Genomic DNA, 21,104 nt, shown 5'->3' on the forward strand with positions numbered 1-21,104 from the left:
TATATAAAAACTTTTGACTTTTTATATATATAAACACATTTGACAGCAACGCAAAACTGCTCTTAGCTTTCAGGCAGTATGGAGAGCTTCACTAACACACCCTCAAGTAGCTTGAAGCAAGCACTGTCGTGGTTTAACCCCAGCCGGCAACTAAGCCCCACACAGCCACTCGCTCATTCCCCCTGGTGGGATGGGGGAGAGAATCAGAAGGGCAAAAGTGAGAAAACTCATGGGTTGAGATAAAGGCAGTTTATTAGGTAAAGCAAAAGCCATGCACAAGCAAAGCAAAACAAGGAATTCATTCACTCCTTCCCATGGGCAGGCAGGTGTTCAGCCATCTCCAGCAAAGCAGGGCTCCATCACGCATAACAGTTACTTGGGAAGATAAATGCCATCACTCTGAATGTCCCTCCCTTCCTTCTTCCCCAGCGTTATATGCTGAATGTGACGCCATGTGGTGTGGGATATCCCTTTGGTCAGTTGGGGTCAGCTGTCCCAGCTGTGTCCCCTCCCAGCTTCTTGTGCACCCCCAGCATCCTCGCTGGTGGGGTGGGGTGAGAAGCAGAAAAGGCCTTGACTCTGTGTAAGCACCACCCAGCAATAATGAAAAAATCCCTGTATTATCAACACTGTTTCCAGCACAAATGCAAAACATAGCCCCACACCAGCTACTAAGAAGAAAATTAACTCTATCCCAGCCAAAACCAGCACAAGCACAAAAGAAACAAATCAAGGAGTAAGATCTTGCTGGGTAGATTTATGCTGCCCAACTGCTGCAAATCCCCTTCAGTATGGATTGTATAATAGCTTCATCTTGTAGCAGAGTGCAAGAAAGTTAGCGACATTAGAAGGAGCATAAAGTTACAGCTCCAAGCTTTATTCTTTCACCTTTAGTTCCCTCATTTCTCTCCCAACAACCTTTAAAAAGGAACAAGACTGGAGGGAAGAGGAAATTGGAGAGCGAGGAAAAAATAAAAAGAAAAAAGCTTCAGAAAAAGATCCTAGATACCATGCCACGTAGAGAAGGGAACCTTTGGCTCACTGCTTCCCCTCTATTTTCCTTACAAATAATGTTTATGGAAGAATTTGGCTTTTTCTCTCTTTTCTTTGCATATTGTTGTCTTTTGGGGGGGGTGAGGGGGGTTATTGGTCTTCTCTCATCACCACTGTAGCTGTTAAGGAGATAGGGCAAAATAATTTTATTCACGAGATGAGGAAAAGCTATTTCAATGAGTAGTGTAACCTTACTAATTATTATCATTCACACAACTTTCAAGCGCTTTCAACAGTTGATTTTTTTTGTGGAATCAGGGCCTAATCAAAGGAAGGGATCCTACTCCCACACCAATAGGTACCTAAGTACTTCAGTTCATAAATGCACACACTTTGGTGCATACTTTAGGGGACAGTAAAGAAAAATGTGTTAATAAAATCAGTAAGGGTGGGAGTCATCTCTCTGAATTTTACATGGCTAATACTTAAGATCCTGTACCGATCATTTATGGCCTCAGACTGTGGAGAGAAATTAGCATCTGGAGATGTTCCAGACAGTGATCTAACACACCCACCTTAGGCATCTGTCTTTGCAAGAAATGAACTGTTTTCTGCAAGTGCCTCTCCCTCTCTCTCCTCCCACCTTCAGTGGCAATACAGAGAACCTAAAAGACCAAGCAGAATGCCACACCTAAATTTCAGATGGGCAGGAGACTGTTGAGAGGAACCCTGCTTCACAATTCCATTTCCAAATCTGGGAAACAAACCGGAGTCAGATGCATGGATACTGATACTTCATGGATCCATTGTTCTCATGGTACAAGGAATACTTCAAGCAACAATCTGGCAAAACATCTATCGACATGTTAATTCTGTGGCCATAGACTTACCTGATGATTTCATGGAAGAACTATAGGCAATCCCATTGTGCTGCTGATTATCACCAATTTCCAGAGTTGTAGTTATTACAGGCTTTGGCTTAAATTCACGTTTAGGCCGACTAGATGCTACATTTATTCTGGAACACAGAGAAGAGTGGCAAGAGATTTACTGGAAGGAAGAGATACTTACAGAGCTTCCACTCAGGTTCAATGCTTTGGTGTTTGAAAGGGGGGGGGACGCGGGGAATCTTCTGCTGGTTTTGTTTTTAGGCTTTTTTTTTTTTTTTTTTGGGGGGGGGGTGGGGTGGGGCAGGTTTATTCACTAAAAGCTGTATTTGAATTGCAGTATTTGAATTGCAGCGAGTCCCTATTTTATTTAATGCTTTGGTCCTGCTGACAGAGGTATAAAGCTTAACAGCCTGAGTTTGAGAAGTGCTGAGCATCCACAGCTGCCACTGAGTTCAGCAGAAGTTCCAGGAATGAGCTCTCTGGAAAGCTCAGCTGCAAATGACATATGCAGAAACCCAGCCAGGACAGAGGCCCAGGGACGGAATCTCACGCATTGCCTTTTTATTAGAGAAAATGGGAAACAACCATTTGGTCAGCACAACTGTCTCAACACCTCTTCCTGTATGTGCATGTGGCCCAGCTGAGACCTCCTTGTCTCACCGGGCCCTCCAGCTGGGATGGTGCAGGGTGTCTACAGGCACAGCTACCCCTATGCTAATACTCACAGCCACCACGTCCGCCCTGATCTCAGGAAAGCCCCAAAGTTACCTCGACTCTGCGACTGTAACGTTAGCGTATGCCATGGTGACACTCAAGTCATTTAGGTCTCCTGTTCTCTGCTGGTTCTCTGAGTGACATATAACAAAGTAATGACAGCAGCATTTTTTTCCTCTATTAGGATGACACAAAGTATCTGGGCCTTTCATAAGTGCACTGTACCACAGCTGCGTTCCTAGTCAGCGGCTTCCTTACACCGCTGCAGAATTTTGGTATACCCCTTAATCGCAATTAAAATAGGCCAACTTCTCAGCAAAGCCTCCAAAACACAACTCAAAGCATGGAAGTTTAAATAAACTTACAAACAAATGGAGGCTGTCCTGATTAACCTCCGCAGATGTGAGAGAGAGATTCTGCACGCACTCAAAGCCTTCTGGGCAGATCCTGCATTACATTAAAGGCTCACAGCACAGCAAGAAGTTGCCAGGTGGCAACAGTTTAAAGCAATGAAGTCCAGTAAGGCACAGAGCACAGCAAATGTGCATCTGTGAGATGGTGCTACAAGATCTGTTGCTCCAGTGACTTTTCACATTCATGAACCTAAGCTGCAAAAGAGGTTCCAATTTTTCTGATGAGTTCAGTCTTACCGGTTTTGCAGCTTGCTCTGCAGATCCTCCAAAATTTCTGTGGATTGTTTATGGTAATCTAGTGCTGCTTCTACGAACACAGCCAACTGGCTAACTTGTTCTACCTGAAATATAGAAAGGAAAATAGTTGTAAGGAGCCTGCAGTACATTCAGCTGAAGGATAAACAAACAGATCATTCAAAACAGACCTGGTATCTCAAAAGACCTTGATACCTTGTGGAAGCTATTGAAAAAGAGCATATGTGTTTCTATCAAAGAAATTGCCAGTTGGAAACTGAACAAAACTGAGGTGTAACTTCTAGTTCACTAACTCAGGGCTGGGTCCTTGAGTCATTTCCTTTCACAATGTGCAAATCCCTTCTGCTTTCAACTTCCAAGCCAGCTGTCTGTCAACACCCAAGCCTGAAACAGTTAAAAGGACATGACCCCTTAGCAGGTGAAAGTGGGGCTTTGCTAATCAGCAATGCTGGAAGAAATTACACTGTCAGTTCTTATGACTCAGCCATATTAGTGTTTATTAGCAATGTTTACAAACTGCAGTTCTGAAATGATCTGGACTTACCTCACTAGATGGCAGCATTTATAAACCAATAAATGAAACATGATTTATCTACTTGGATTTAAAAAGCATCAGCCAATCACTCAAAAATATGAATGCTGAGGAAAGGGAGAATGTGAAGGAGAAAGAAAAATCAAAATATTGTTATTCATGAGGTAACAAATAATCTCATTCCCCTAACACAAACGGAAAAGTTCAAGCTGTACTGGGGATGGAGCAGTAACAGATACTTATTTGTCCTCTTCTTTTAAGACAGCCTTAAGAGGACAGACCCCAAGAAATCTGACATGTTTCCATTCCATCACGATGTCTTCAGACATTGGATCACAACAAGGTATCCGAGTAAACTTTCTGTGAATGTTTTATGGACCCATGGCAATTTTGTGCTACACTTTGTCTGTTTTTACTCGGTTAAAAAGATTATTAGAAATTCTGCTGGGACTCCAAGAGAGCCAAACATTGTCACATAGCATACAGAAATGAAATGCACAGAACCAAATCAACAGCTGGTACGATTCCATCACAGTCAAAAGAAAGAGAGTAATGTAAACCAGCTGAGGACAACGCACAAAGTGCCTGGGGTTTGGATGGGGTGGTCAGAGAAAATGGATAGACAAGGACTGTCCAAACAACATGACTAAGAGCCAGGAGGGATATGGAATTGTGGATTAGGAGAAGAGAGACAGAGACAGACTGGGAAAGAGCCAGAGAAACTTGAGGGACTAAAAGCCACTCAGCAAGAGGAGCCTGGGACTGGCTGAGTGGGAAAGGCAGGAAGATGGGTCTGATAAAAAGTGCATGCAACAGTGTCTATGTGGGAGGTCTGGAACTAGCTGTGCAAAAACCTGAGAAAGAGATGTGGATCAGGACTGAGTCTGGGAAAGGCACCTGGCAAGATGGCTGGGAACCAGAGCTCAGAGAACAGAGACTGCACGGCAAGGAGACCAAGAAAGGGAGATATTTGGGGAACTGGAAAGGATGGGAAGGAAGCGATTGCAGTTAAGATCTCTGCAAACCCAGCAAGACACTCTGGGGTTAGACAACAAGGCTGTAATGAGAAGTTTGAGGAGGACAGACAGACAGACAGACTGGGTCAGCAGGGAAAATGGAAGGGAAGGAGCACAGAGTTTTCTTTAAACAGAAACAGTAGAAAGTGCATACAGAAAAAAAACTCAAAGGGACATCCAGTTCACCCCCTCCCACAGGCAGAATTAGTTATACTAGAAAGTATAACTCATCAGTTCTCTAGTGGCTCAGCTAAATCATTCTAATCCATGCACTGTTTTATCCTCAGTTTGGTGCTTTGACTAATGATAAACACCATCTGAAATATTTCTCAGCTGCTTATGCAAGACAGAATCATAAAACACATACACTGCAACCAGGCAACTGGTAGACCCTACAGCGGAGCAGTGTGCCGACATTGTTGATAGAGGATGTTACATTTTTTGGTGCCCTCATATAACTTGCACTGGTAAAACAGCAAGAGGCTTACTGACTTATACACAGCTGTAACAAAGGCATCCCACTCACAGTTTAGGAGCTACAGGCTAGTTTATAACTGGCCATTACACGTGTGTGCATAGAGGGAGAAGTTGCTTGCAGTTAAATGCTTGCACTTAACAGCTCCTCCTTGTTGCAGTTTGCTCACGGAAGACAGCACACTCCTTCCTTTCTAAGTGTGTTTTCTGTGATGCTGCATCTACAGGAGAAGACAAAGCTTTGGAATAGGCCCAAATAGTTCCAGTTCTCTTTTCCTACAATTCCATGATTACATGGGAGAAAGCACATCCTGCTAGTCCTCTGTGTATGGACAGACGAGAAGATTATTCTGAAAGACCACAGCTGCTCCTTATTTAGACATAATTTCATGATGGACTTGGGACTCTGAGCTAAAGTCCAGGTACCTGAGCCCAAGCCACAAACTCTATGGAGTAATTTTCAGAGCCAAATAGTAATAATAATGATTTTCAGAGGTAAAATCACCCAGAGACTTCAAATCAGCAGCAAAGTTTTGACTATAAGTGAGCTACAATTCAGAAAGCGCAGGGTACATACCCTTGCTTATAGTTTCAGCAGCCGGTTGGTGACTATGTTAATCTCCCAACTTTCCCCCTCCCACTGATCAAACTGCATTCTACTCTCATTGAGTAGTTCTATAAGTTCATTGCTCATAGACAGGCTGGATTGATGGGCTGGGGCCAATTGTATGAGGTTCAACAAGGCGGAGTGCAAGGTCCTGCACTTGGACCACAACAACCCCATGCAACGCTACAGGCTTGGGGAAGAGTGGCTGGAAAGCTGCCCAGCAGAGAAGGACCTGGGGGTGTTGGTTGACAGCCACCTGAACATGAGGCAGCAGTGTGCCCAGGTGGCCAAGAAAGCCAATGGCATCCTGGCTTGTATCAGAAATAGCGTGGCCAGCAGGACTAGGGCAGTGATCGTGCCCCTGTACTCGGCACTGGTGAGGCTGCACCTCGAATACCATGTTCAGTTTTGGGCCCCTCCCTACAAGAGAGACATTGAGGGGCTGGAGCGTGTCCAGAGAAGGGCAACGAAGCTGGTGAAGGGTCTGGAGCACAAGTCTGATGAGGAGCGGCTGAGGGACCTGGGGTTGTTTAGCCTGGAGAAAAGGAGGCTGAGGGGAGACCTTATTGCTCTCTACAACTGCCTGAAAGGAGGCTGTAGAGAGGTGGGGGTCAGTCTCTTCTCCCAAGTGACAAGCCATAGGACAAGAGGAAATGGCCTGAAGTTGCGCCAGGGGAGGGTTAGACTGGATATTAGGAAATTTTACTTCCCTGAAAGGGTTATCAAGCATTGGAACAGGCTGCCCAGGGAAGTGGTTGAGTCACCATCCCTGGAGGTAATTAAAAGATGTTTGGATGAGATGCTTATGGACATGGTGTAGTGGTGGTCTTCGTAGTGTTAGGTTTACGGTTGGGCTCTATGATCTTAAAGGTCTTTTCCAACCTGTGCGATTCTGTGATTATAAAACTACTTAAGACCTCTGCGACAATTTTGTCTGAGCCACTGTATTTCTAGAAGAAACTTCTGAATTCTTGAGTTCTCCCATTTACTGCTGTGCATTATGTTCCTCTCTCACAGAAGATTAAAAGAGAAAGAGGCACACTTTCTGCTTTCAGACCTTACCTCCTATGAAGGATGGGACAGGCTTTATCCAATCCCACACACACTGCCCTCCTAGATGTACTGCAGCAAACAAAAATGCAGGACAGACTTACATCATTTTCTAAGAAATTGAACATGCTTCTTTCAGCTAGTTCCTTTGACTCTTCAAATTTTTCTACTGCTTGTTTAACTTCTTCATCTGGTATCTTTCCAAGACGCTTCTTTTTATAATCATAATCCAAACGGCGTCCTTCTAGTTTCTTCAAATGATGCTAAATAAGACAGAATATTTATGAGGAGGTCCAAACAAACACATTGTGACTTAAGGAAATTTCAGTTATGGATGCAAATATAGAGATATGCAGAATCGAAGAAAAACAAGGCTCAGAGATTATCCAGTCCATCCCTTTGGCAGCATCAGGTAAGTCTAGGACTGTATACATGAATGAAATTTTAAACTGTATAGAGTTTAAATAAACAGCCATTTGTTAGCACTTGGGGAATTCGCTACCTTGATTTGCTAAACTTAGGCATCCAACTCATGGACTTCACTAAATGTGTAACACTTCAGATTGTCTAAATGAGAAGCAGGATCCAATCTAAATATATGTGTGTCCCCATATTCTACATTTAATTCAATTTTACCTCTTGAATTATTTGCAATATGACAGCTAAAAGTTAAAGGGTTATTTACCCCTCTCATTCCATAAGCAGTGCTCCAACAAATCTTGTATTCTTACTTTCTTTGTTAGGTGTCAACTTGACACTTCTATCTGATGTAACTACACAAGCTTTTCTGTTGCCAAAAATCATGGGACTGACAGATTTATACAATGGACTCAAAGTGACAGTACAAAATGCTCATTAAAGCTAATGTCAAACAGTTTCTTTTCATCAGTTCAGAAGAACTACAACTGAAAACAGTTATGTATCATAGGAGGCAGCTACAGACATCAAGACATTATTACTATCTTTTTGCTATGCTTTCCACATCCATTTATGTGTAAACAAATAAAATAACTTTCATTTCTGCATTTCATCAGGGTTTTAACTTGCTGATTACCCAAGTCTATTGGAATCAACACACTCAGACAGAGACTGCCTGGCTTTCTTTGAATTGTCACATTGTAAACAAAAGCACTGAAAAACTTAACTCTAAAGGTTAAAAATGTGTTCCTCAGCTTCCTGTATTTTTCCTATAGTGGCATATGGTACTTCCAACATTTTATGGCACTTTTCAGATGATTCTGTGATTGCCCTGAATGGCCTTTTTCAACAGTCATATCCATCCTCCATTACAAACAGCTTTAGGCTGACAGAGATAGCAAGATAGGATAATCAGTCGCAATAAATCACAGCCCACTCACATGTTCATAAGAATTAATAAAACTGTCGGTTAAAATAAAATAGCAGAAAAATATAGTTTTCTTCACTAGCCTTCTTGCACTGAATGTACAAGCAATACAGCAAATTCAGTAAGTTAGACAAGTGAGAAATAGCCAGGCATTGATTTTAGGCAGATTTCATCACTGTTTTACTAGAGACACAAACTTAAAAGCAGTGAAATTTATTTACCTTATTGCTTTCAAGAAAAATATCTCAGGTAACTAGAGTTTGATTGACTCTGATTATTGATAAGTGAAGCTTTACTCTGGAAAACTTACCCCAATCTCTTTTAAATCTTTGTCCTGCAATAATTGTAGAGGATCAATAAAATTTTGTTTGACATTAATATCAAGTGAGTCCTTCACCTCTGCCATTTGCTTCATGCTCTCACCAGCATCCAGTAGTGCAAGGCCTATGGTAAAGAACAGGCTACTTATATCTCAGTATGTGTAAAACCAAAAAATTTGTCTTATGAAACAGCTATTTCAAACAGGTATCTTTGTATCTGCTGCAGGCCCTTGAAGGGTAAAAAAAAAAACAATGCAAGCTATGTACTTGCTTGTCCCCTACAGAAAACTAGAACTGGAAAATTTTTGTTCTGAAGTACACTTTGTTTTTTTCCCTGATGCCCTAGGAAAAAAAATAATACTATTTTCCCTACTGTATTTGCATAGGTTACAAACCTCCTCCACTTTGAGGACTGCAAACCAAGCTGATTAATTTGTACAACTTTAGTGATATTATTAAATACACAAAAAGTGAGTAACTTTTTAATCACAAAATCATGTTTTACAGCTTCCTCACATACAGTGTGGTTTTTTTCCAAACCTCCTTTTCGTCAAAATTGTTGCTGCTTCTTTAAAACCACCTATTTAACATAGCTGTATACTTTATTACGCACGTAAGGATCAGCAGGCAGAACAGTGTTTGAAATGTCCTTTCCCCTTCCCTAGTTTTATTTAGTATCCCTGTTGCTTTTGCAAAAACACAAATACATCCAGCTCACAGATGAGTTGTGCCACTTCACTCTTCATGAGGAGAATAAATGAGTCTTCAGCTATCAGCAGCATCTTTCCCTACGCAGCACCTACTTGGGCTCAAGTGCGAGGTCCCTACGCCTACATAGCTGTTACTATTTCAAGACAACCACTGTGTGTAAAACTGCAGATTCTAACAACAGTACATAACAAAGCCAGCCAGTTGTGTATTGGCTTCTGCATGCAGTCCCAGCCCATACCACTCTCTCCTAGCCCCAGTCCCCCTCTCTTTTCCCAGACCAGGATTCTCCTTTTCTCAGGTATTTCTCCCTGGTTCTCTCTTAATCCCAGCCATATCAAAAAGCACCCACTGAGTAGCTCTGTGACAACGCTTAAAATTCATACCAGTCAAGCCCACATATACTATGCATGCTCAGCAAGCAAGGCCTCTATCAAGATTTTGGCTGGGAAGTACCAGTGTATTTTGAGAGGAAATAAGTAAGATTTGATTTACCAAAGAATTGTAGCATGGCCAAGCTAGAGTTCATTTTCATGAAAATAAGAAAATGCATATTTAAGATGCACTGCTCCAAAGCACAGAAATACCAGATCATTAAAAAAAAAAAAAAAAAAAATCACCCAAAGTTACTCTTTATTTTTTTCCATGAGAATTTTTTCCCTTAGTTTACTTCTCACATATAGGGTAACCGTTTTTATTTAAAGGTTAGAAGAAATACAGTGCATCTAAGAATCACCCTAAATTATTTAGGTTTAGCAACTTAGAAACAAAAATGGTAATAATATGAATCATCAGATAGCATCAGTAATAGTGTTATCATATCCACCTGCAATAGAGGTGGACAAATATGCAGAAGCATTGTGTTTTGTTGATTATATTACCCCCTGATCACTGTACTTAACTTTCCCTCTTACCTACAGTAGCTATTTACATAGGTTATCTCACTGAGTAGTATTCTGCAAAGAACTTTATGCTGAAATATTCACAGAGGAGATACACAAACTCACCAAACATAGAACCATCGCCAAGCTCTCTGCCATACCGTATCATGCAGTCTCCTAGGAGTCCCTCTGTCTGGGGATAGCCTGTGGTTTTAACTTGTCCTCTGATCTTTGACATAGTGTTCAGCATTCCCAGTTTGGCTCTGTATGCTAAGAAGGACATAAAAAAAGAACAAAAGTTATAAAAACACTTTCAAAACTAATATATTTAAAGCAATAAATCATTTAACAAGCAATGTCATGAGGCAAGTCACTATCCTGGTCTGTAGATTCGTAAGTTTTTTGTTGTCAGTACTTCAATAGTCAAAAGCTGAAATAAGATTCCATTCAACAATATGGGTCATGTGAAACTGTTTTTTATTCCCAACTGAACAAGCATCATTTCTCCAGGCAGATATATAGTGCTTGTCACCTTCACATCATTGGATATTCACCAATACTCACATTCCCTTGAATATTCCTGCTTGTGAACTCCTTGATTAGAAGTACTGCAGAAAGCAAACAAAGAATAGATACAAGCACAACCAAAGCCAATTTCATGCTCGCTCCCTCTTGTTTGTGAGAACTTCACAGAACTTCCCCCCCCTGCCCCCTTTCTTTTTTTGGTTCCACTAATGAAGACAGTAAAAACTTATTCTGCAGAATGGCCTGCTACATACATTAATTAGTCATTATCCTCCACCTATCATGACAAAAACACGCATTTATTCTTGGAGAGTTTTTCCAATCTACTCCTTACTATTATCACTCAACAGCTTCTTCCACACAGTAATGGCCATGGGCAAGGCATTCCTGAGGAATGTGGACCATTGTGACAAGCTTCGTCTTGAACATCCTGGCTGGGCCTTGGTAAAGGACTGAATCCTTCCATCCTTATGTAGATATAACCCATCAAACTTCTTCAGGGACATACATCTCATGAGGTTCCCACAAGAGACAGCTATCTCTGAAGTCACTGGTGTAGCTGACTAAACAGGAATTCAGTCACAGTTCTCAAAAAATGAAGGTTCTTCCAACAGCTGGTTTGGACAGTGAATCAAGGTCATAACAGAAACTTTGTGACTGACTGCAAATGTAAACCTGTCTCCTTTCTTGTTTCTTAAAACAACATTTAAAAAACCTCTACTAACTGACAATCCAAAACCCACTGAGACCTAGCAGTGTCCAGAAAATGCAAAACCTCCTTCAAATACTGGGTAAGCAAGCAACAGCCCTCTTCCCCATGGCTACATAACTACCAGTATCTCTGATGGCAGCAGCATCTGAGTTAAATTCACTGGCTTTTTACATCTCTGCTAAAAATCACGTTGGCGTTCTCTTCACTTTAGGGGTCCATATCCCACTCCAGGAAATCCAGTACAAATATGAACACACGTGCTGTACCACAGGACCAAGCTGTCCCAGACATGTCACGCATGCACAACCTACACATGCCCAGTAAACCAGATGCACTGTGTACTGCAAGTCGAATGCATCCCAGATCAGACTTACTGCATATAAACTTTACCATTGTTCATTGCACACACAGGTAAAGTTCTCCAGGACACACATAAGCCTCACAGTGATGACCTAATTAGCTTTCATTTACCTAGGATGAATTTCCAAGTAAGAAGACAATGTTCAGCAAAATCCAACACCTATTGTTCCTATCCTACCTGGATTTGGCTGAAGATACTCTGTGGATTTGGACAGAAGCTCTGCTACAGCTTTATTAGTAACATCAATTTTCTGAAAAAGAAAAGTAACATAATTAGCAAAAAGCAAATCAATTACTAGAAAGTTCATCATTTTATTACACATAATACACTATTCTAGCCGATTATGAAATATTATTTAAAATAAAGCAAATATTGTAGCTTAAAATAAATAGTCATGTCACAGTTATGACAGGATTTTACCAAAAACATATTCATTAGCAGGTAGTACTGGGAAGGAGAGAAGGTTTATATTAAAATGTGGGCTTGCCTTTCCAGCCCATCAGTCTTGACTACTGCTTACATATTCTAGACTGTAATTTTCTGGCCAGCCCAACAGTTGTTACCAAGACTGCTTTTCTCCACAGGTGAAAAAGACTGAACATATCCCTCACAATCTTGGGGTCATGGCCATTTAAAGCAGTAGTTTGCACTGTCTTCCCATTTAACAGTTTCTAAAATGCTATTAAAAAAAAAATCACATTTCTGGTTTGTTTCCTTTTTCCTCCCTTAGGGCCTGCACATTATTTTTCCTCTTATAATGCAGAGAAAGGACATAATTATTCTGAAGAAACTGAAACCTAGAAACCTGTTTAGATCATAAATTCAAAAGTGCACGTTGGAAAAAAAACAACTCACGCAAGACTTTCCCTCAATCTGCCAACAATAAAAGCTGTGACCTAGGTCTACTATGGACATTAAAAAGTACACAGAGAGACAAGGGCAATTTAAAAAAGCACATAAAAGCTGAAAAAGCAGAAACTGGCTTTATGCTGGCAGTACTGGCAGTAACATTGTTAAATTTGCAACCACAACAGCTAATAAGTGGATAGCAAACACCTCCATTTCCACAACAATTCATGTAAATTTCTGAACACGGATATAAACTAAGAAATATAATTCTGTATCAAAACAAATTTTGACCCTAGCAGTTAGATTTTTATCATGGATAATGTCAGACGGGAAGGCTTCGTGGTATTTACAAAGGCTCACTAAACACTGAAGACTTTTCTCTCTAATCTCGCACACAGAGAAGGCCCCTCCTGGTGCTCTGCACCATTCTTGGAGGAGTTTCTCTTCACTGTTGAGAGGTGTCAGTGGAACCTGCTTCCTCTGCTCAGACAGCCTTTGTGGATATCTCTTCTCCCTTCCTCCCTTGGCTGAGCTGACAAGGCTCAAGGATAAATTTCCTTACCCTTACATAACTCTGTCTGGAAGCACCGGGGGCGGGGGGGGTTGTCCCCCACATAAATCTACAATACCATTCTGTCACTTGAAACATGAAACATTTTTGATTCTGCAATAGCTTAATATTGCTATATAAATGTTGCTTTCCTTACCCTTTCCATCTCTTGAAATTCTTCATCTAACTTTGTTCCTTCTGCTCCACTTATTTTTTCACTGAACAACTGTAAAAAGACAAATTTAACCAAAAAATTGCATGATTCTTTAATTACAGAATAAAGATCTGAGAGTCACAGGAATTCAATTCAGATCAGAAAATATGCAGCAACCATTTGAGGCAACTGTGCAAGAGAAAAGTAACCTTAGTCTTGGAAGTGAAGCACTCATTTCAAGAGAGACAAAGATACCTGATACAAATTTACAACAGGCAAACAAAAAATGGTTTCTCATGCTTAAACAGTTTGTACCCTAAAGGCTGGCCTACACTGCAGCCTTCAGGCCCAGGGACCAGAGTCGGACTGCCGGTAAATCCAGAGTAACCATTTCAAGGATGTCTCTCCAGCCTTGTACTCCTGAGTACCTTCTGGCCCTGTACGCCATCAGGCTCAGGGATACAGCTCCCGCTCCCGCTGCTGGGAGTTGTCTGCAGTTCTGTGGAAGGAACAGACTCGTGAAAAATGCTGCACAGTGACCCACCTGTGTGACTGAGGACCTTTATGATACTGAAAACAAAAATATCATGCATTCTTCAAAAATGCAAAGCACCAGTTTTAAAAAGAGGATTTCAGTAAATCTTCTTAAGATGGCTGAAACATTATCCAAGTTTTGTGTAAAAACTCCAGGCTGTCAGACCCGAGTTTGGTCCTCACTGAGAAAGTCATGGCTAGGAATAAGCACTCGAGCAGAACTCAGCTATCTGCTTCTTGCAGTCCATGGTACCCGCACTGCAACAGCGTGAAAAGAAAGCCAGATCCTCACCCAGTGTGAAACAGCCTCTGAAAGCATCGCTCCACTACGAGGGAAGTGGTTTAACACATATTCACCAAACATTAAACATAAATTCCTAGGATAATTCCTGCAAAAATGCTACGCATTTCTCTGTTTTAATTGACTTTTATCACTGAATCTTCTAACAGCGTAATGTAAAATCCAGGCCTAGCTCAGTGACTGCTGGTGTTCCCCAAACCTGCCCCCAATAAAGCGTTTTGTTCGTCCTCAGCACCTTCTAAAAGGGAATTCATCTCACTGAATTCAAAAGGCCCTGGAGACTTGCATAATCTGAAAATGGGTCACAGCTCTTTGCAGCGCAATGGTTCCCTCTCCTCGGTCACAGCCTGCACCGCACAGGTGTGGAGGAACGCGCTGCCTTGCCAAAAACCAGCGATGAGCTGATGGAGCAGAGCTGGGAGCTCAGTGGCGGCTGACCTCGTATCAGTATCACTGCTACCACACAGCCAAAAGAACAGACCTCCTAAGGGAAAATGTGAGTTCAAAGAGAGCCATACTGCTAATTATTTCTATCGGCTTTACAGTAGGACTCGCAATCTTTATGCTTAATATGCCAAGCAGCCCACCAACTTGTCAAGATTATTCCTCTTCCAGAGCACTGACAGAACAAGCACAAAAGCAGATAAAACAGAGAGGAAGAAGCCCAAGTACCAGTGAGTTCCTGCGGGTCATCATCTTGCTGCGGTAAGACATCATAGCAGAGAAGCAAACTGAGGCCACGCATGGAGGGGACACTGCCCCGGTCTCTGCAGGTACATCTGAGGAGTCCTTGAGCACAGACGGAGAAAGGTGCATGAAAAGGCTGCATGAAAAGCAGCCTGTCAGAAGTTGAGCAGCTTCTTTACACTGGCAGTTTCTGTCTCCTTTCTGTGCAATGTTAATTCCTAGAATAATCAATGCCATTTTCCACAGCCTCACACATGTTTTCTTTCTCCAGCAGGCAAGGAACAGATCTGTGGTTTCCTGAAACCTCTCATGGTGATCCCTTGCAAAGGCCTAGTGCAGTGAGGGAATTATCCTTCTCAGGCTGAAGTTGCAAAATCCACATTCAGTAGCAACCCATAGCTGTCTCATTACAAATAATCCATTTATATATTGACGAAGAATAAATGCAATGAATTAACATGATTGCTTGACTGTGAAAGCATAATTAATAATAAATTACTGCACCAAATGACTAAAATAACAAAGTGTCCCACACTTAGACAGAATAGATCTGAATGTTATAACAAGAAGCACAAGTGGATGAGTAGAAGTTCACACACTAACAATAATGCCAGAGAGAAAAAAAAACTCCACTGGATCATTGGAAGGCTGACAAAGATAGTCTGAAAAATGCAATTTCTCAGCAGATACACTGGAAGTTGATATGTTTTCAGTAAATGTCTTAGGGCATACACTATTTATCCATTAGCATCCCTTAGCTCTCCCTGGCTTACTGATGGCCATACATGGTCACACGCACCTCCCTCGAATAATAGTCTGAAACTTAGGCTTACTGTGTTGTTGCTGTTTTTGCCAGGATCGCAGCTGCTGATCCAGGCGTTTGCACTTGGCTGGCGAGGCTGCACTCCCGCTGCCGCCAGACACGTGCCTCAGCACCAGGCTGCAGCCTGCTCGCCCTCTTTGCACATCTGCTCAGATGCTGCCACCCATGTTTAGTTTTGGTTTCTTTTCTGAAATGTTGCAAAACTCTTCACTGTGTTTTGAATGGATAAAGTTTGATGCCACTCACAGAGGGAGAAACTATTTGCAGCAACACCGAGTCACTCCTTGCAAGGGGATCACTGAACTTGCTGAAGCAGCTGGGAGTAAGGAAAGCATCTAAGTTAGATCTAGAAGGTCACAGAACAACTGAGACTTCTATGCACCAGCTTTCAGAGAGAGAGAGAGAGAGAGAGATTCTGGATCTACAATTTGCAGAGAATAATGGAGTAATTTAATTAACAACTTGGATGATGGGATAGTGTACAATCCCTGAGCGTCTGGAAGACACCAGCTTGTGGGGAGCAGTTTATGCACCAGATGGTGGGGCTGCTCCTCATAAGGGCTTTGACAGGTTGGAAAAAATGGGCTGACAGGAACTTCATGAAGCTCAAACACAAATGCCAAGTCCTGCACCTGCAATGGAATATCCCCATGCAACAGTACAGGCTGGAGGCCAACTGGCTACGAAACAGCTCTGCAGAGTAAGACCTGTGGTACTGGTGGAAAACAAGTTGAACATAAGTCAGAAGTGTGCCCCTGAACTGAAGAAAGCCAACCACATGCTGACTGGGCTTTATCAGCAACATCATAGACAGCGTGCCCAGGGAAGTGATAATTTCCCTCTATTTAGCACTTGTGAGACCAGATCTCACATGTCCGGTATGTCTGTATGCACATGTCCAGTTTGGGCTCCCCAGTACAAGACACTGACATCCTGGGTGGGTCTGGTGGAGGGCCACTGATATGAGCAGGGGACTGGAGCACATGGCATACAAACAGAGAGCTGAGTTTGTTCAGCCTTCGGAAGAGGTTAAGTGGGTATCTACCTAGTGGGAGCATATGAAAAGATAGAGCCTGAATCTTGTGGAAGGACAAGAAGCAACGGTCACAAGTTGGAAAACAAGAAATTCAGACCTGTTAAAAAGGAAAGAAAAAAGAAGAAAAAAACCACCATGAGGGTATTCAAACACTGGGTTGGGTTGTCCAGAGAAGTTGTGGAGCTCCCACATTTGAAGATATTCAAGCCTTGCCTGGACAAGGCCCTGAGCAACCTGCTCTAACAGGACCTGCTTCAAGTGGGAGGCTGGATTAGATGCATCTGGAGATGCTCTTCTGACCTACCCGACTCCAATTCTAATTCCGTATTTACAGTGACATGTGAATGCAACTCCACAGAGCCAGCCACAGGATCTGCAGACACCGTTTCATACAGACACTGAAAACAACCTAACACACACCTACATGACCATACACACCTACACTGACCATAAGAAAAAGTTTGTCCACACACTTTCCCAGTTCTATGCAAACATTAATAATACTGCAGTTTCTAGCCCACAGAGACACTTCTTCAATTATATTTACCCTGAGCTCTAATTTCCTTTGAGAAAGAAGACTACCTCAGTGCTCAGAGAGATACCGTAAAGAATGATTCCTTAAAGTCTATAAGCTGTCTGCGCTCCTGACAGTAAACATTGGTATAAAGTTCTAATGGTTATCATTAAATTTTACACCACTACAGCTTGTTTGATATTGGCATAATCGGGATCGGCTTTACTATTCTTGCATTTGGGAACACAAAAGCTTTTGCTCTGATCATACTGAATTTAGGAGCTGTAAAACTAGCATCACCACTCTCCCAATTAAAAGTCACAGGATACCCAATTCATGATTGAAAATGGATGCACAAAGGAGATAGCTGCTGAGTTTTAATTCTCCAACTATTTGCTGAGCATCATTTACATGCATTATATTAAGCTGCAAAATGGTTTGAACTTTAATAGAAGCATGCCCAACTGTGGGGCTGTGTAATTATGTGGCAATATCTATCAGTTTTTACGAGTCAGCTAATCAAAGGTGAAACTGCTACCATCACATAAGGCGTGTATTCTGAGGGAGCTTGGAATTACTTGTATGGGAAGAATCCTTCCTCTCCAAATTTGGAAGCTGGGTGCCATGGATTCAGCACCTTTTCAGTAGACAGGGCCAGAGCCAGAATTTGGGGCTCTGAAAAAACCCAGTTCCCACCATGGGGGCCACCGCTACCTTACTGTTCCACTGCCAGGTCAGAAGCTAAAGCCATTCATTAGTCATATTTCTGGTGGAGCTAATTAGGTTTCCTCTGGAACAAAATTTACACCCAGAGAATAGCTGTGAAATGAGAAAGATTTCTTCCTCTCGGGTGTCTGTGCAACTCCCTCCATCACACCTGATGTATTAGAGGTAGCGTGGAGAAAAAAAAAAACCCAAACCCTAAATACAAACATGAAAACACTTTCAAAACAGCCATTGTATTATCACCTCTCATTTGTTGTTATATACAATAGCAAACTACCTTTTATTGTAAAACTTGCATGCTCTATATAATAGAAGACCTTTCTGCCTGAAGAATTATTGCAGTTTGTACACAAATGCTCCTTGCTTGTAACTTCTTCCTAGATCCTACTGTTCTTTGTAATATTGAAAAATTAAAGATGATGTATTATAGACAATCTAAGTGTCTGGTGAGCTTACATGGAATCTTCTAGGAAGACAAATCTGGAAAAAAACCAAATAGGTTTTGGAAGAAACCCCTCCAGACATTGTGATTTCTATTTAAGTTCTGTATATCCAGCTACTGTTCAAAATGCAAATTGCAATTTTGTTATACAGTCTTAAAAGACTAAATATTTATCTTCCAAGGAATTTATATTCCAGGAAATTCTCTGAGAAAATATTTTTTCCATAAACCTAATACTGAGATTGTGTTCTTACACTAGTTCTTTGTTACTTTCATTTCTTTGAGATAATGTAATTTTCTTTTGATTTGTTGTGTTGTACTGAAGCATGAACAGAGCACACGAACTGTCTAGAGTTTAAACTGAACTCTAAGGCTCACCAAAAGTCTAAACTAAAAAAGCCCCAAGTTTTCATGTAATTTTTCAGTACTTTTAAGTATGTTAAGATTTATCCTTCTTATTTCACAGGAATAGTACATTTCTCCATTCTCATATGGATTATAAAAACAAGCTTCAGAAAAATGCTTTTACTAATGTCTTGTACATTATATCCACTAAATTACAGAACTTTTTCATATTTCACTAAGGAAGGTTACTGAACATGAGAAACTGCCAAAAATATCCCAGATCAACAGAGAGCTGATAAAACTCTCAAAACAATTACCCTATTTTTTTACATATCCACTGGGTATTTTATAATACAAGTCAATAGGATTCTTGCCAGCCAATACTTGCACACATGCTCTGACCTTCTGTTTCACTTGTTTTGCCATTCTTTTGCAACAGTCTTTAACTGGGATTGAACCATCACAGGTTTTTTGTTGTTATTCAGCTACTGTTGAAATAAGTGGAGCTGAAGAAGTCCTTAACTGGCCAGCAAAGCTCTCTTGTACATAACTGACCAAGAAATTATCAAATACTATTTAATGACCGAATGAAAGGTATCATATTCTATTAAAGACTTAAGAGCTTTTAATGACTCTTCACCAAGTAACAGCATTTATTTTGTTCTGAAGGAGTATCTGCTGAAATTATCTGTTGAAACTTTAACGGGATGGAAAATTCCTACATTTGTCATAAATATGCACACTGTCAAACCCATGAGGCAAAACACAGATTTTAGGAAAGATCTTTTAACAAAAAAGCCAAAGCTATGAAAAGACTTTAAATTTATTTCCCTCTCTCTAAAAAGGAAGTAAGCGATCAAAACTAATAGATTCATCCCAAAGTTAACACATAGAAAGCCAGGAAATAATATAACTATACGGCTACATTTCCCACAGAAACTTATAACTGGGCCAAACTGCACAAATACATTAAGATATACCTTTAAATACAATACTTAGTACAAAACACTACATTCCAGTATGGTTAATGCATAATAGTTATGCTTCTCTTAATAAATCATTAAAACTTCCAGTTATTGCCCTGCAGCCACATAATTGTTTCATTTGGGGTTAAATTATTATGCATAGAGGATTTAATGCAATGTGACAATACTAATAGCTTTCTGAAGAATCTTATTAAAGCCTATCATAAACAATGGGAAGAATAAGGTGGCTGGCAAGATATCTTCTGGCTAAAGTAGAATTTCCTTGCAGCGTTCAACCTCCAGAGGGGAGAGAGAGATTTCCTTTTTTGTCCTTTTCCAGAATGCTCCAGCAGATTAGAGAACCAAGATGCCAGCCCATCTTCTAGATCAAAAGTAGTTTAACCTCAAGTATCTGTAATTCCCTGTTTTGTGCTTCTAAGCTCTATTACAATGCTACACGTATTACCTGTTTTTCCTCTTTCCTGATTGTTACTTCCCATGCTCAAAAAAAAAAGGTTACTACTAGTTCGTGTAGCGCAGACTACCAAGAACTTGAACCAAGAACTTGAACCTACAATACAGCTCACCTAATGTCTTGCATCTTAGCACATCTTTAATAATATAAAGGAGTACACACTGGCAGAGCCATCTGCACAAAGTTTGCCACTGTGATAGAAAAATATTCTTTAAAAAAAGAATAAAATATTCTGCTTTATTGACTAGGTGAACATCTAAAACGAATGGGCAGCTTATAGACACCCCTGTTGTTGCCTCGCTGCAAAATAACTCCCAAAACACACAGAGTATGTTTAGAGAGGAGGCATTGCTTTATTCTGCGCAGGGCGCAAGGGGGAATATTTCCACAAATGGAGCACACCTATTGCAATTCTTTTTAGTATTTACACATAGAAGTTAACACACCACGCCTATCTAATACATAATCATCAGACTAACTAATCATCCTCTTCTTCCATTGGTCCGTATTTTCTCCGCTTCGATTTAAAGTCACAGTATGATTTTAATTCACTGTCCATGCTCACAAGGAGTCGGGGGGGGGGGGGGGGGGTAGTCCTTTCATCCCCCAGTTGGGTTGGTGGTCGCGATCTCCCCCTGCCGCCTTTACCTTTCCCCTAGTTACTGTTATTCCTGTTGTCTTCATGGTTGTTGTGGTGTCCCCTTATCTTTACGGCTCTCCCGGTAAGAGGATGTTCCCATTATTGGTCTCTGAAGGGTTACAGCTTCGCATTCTTTCAGGACAAACATATGCTTGTTAGTAAAATATGCAGTGCCCGTACCCTCTTATCTAACTTAGGCATTATCTATTACCTTGAAGATTCTACAGTTCTCACAGTCTCGTATGCTAGTTTCTATTTCTAACTGTG

At 41.1% G+C, this 21,104-nt stretch overlaps 1 protein-coding gene across 2 annotated transcripts in view; it reads right to left on the reverse strand.

The window, feature by feature from the left end:
- The window catches only part of SH3GL3 (SH3 domain containing GRB2 like 3, endophilin A3), a 59,384-nt gene that overhangs the window by 5,865 nt on the left and 32,415 nt on the right, over nt 1-21,104 (reverse strand). For both annotated transcript variants that reach the window (XM_072870745.1, XM_072870746.1), the window contains 7 exons: nt 13,353-13,421; nt 11,974-12,046; nt 10,325-10,468; nt 8,600-8,733; nt 7,049-7,207; nt 3,248-3,351; nt 1,884-2,011 (listed from right to left, as the gene is read on the reverse strand). In XM_072870745.1, the coding sequence (XP_072726846.1) occupies nt 1,884-2,011; nt 3,248-3,351; nt 7,049-7,207; nt 8,600-8,733; nt 10,325-10,468; nt 11,974-12,046; nt 13,353-13,421 (811 nt within the window). The remainder of the gene's footprint in view (nt 1-1,883; nt 2,012-3,247; nt 3,352-7,048; nt 7,208-8,599; nt 8,734-10,324; nt 10,469-11,973; nt 12,047-13,352; nt 13,422-21,104) is intronic.

Source organism: Ciconia boyciana, chromosome 8 (assembly GCF_034638445.1).
Source record: "Ciconia boyciana chromosome 8, ASM3463844v1, whole genome shotgun sequence".
NCBI classification, from domain to species: Eukaryota; Metazoa; Chordata; class Aves; order Ciconiiformes; family Ciconiidae; genus Ciconia; species Ciconia boyciana.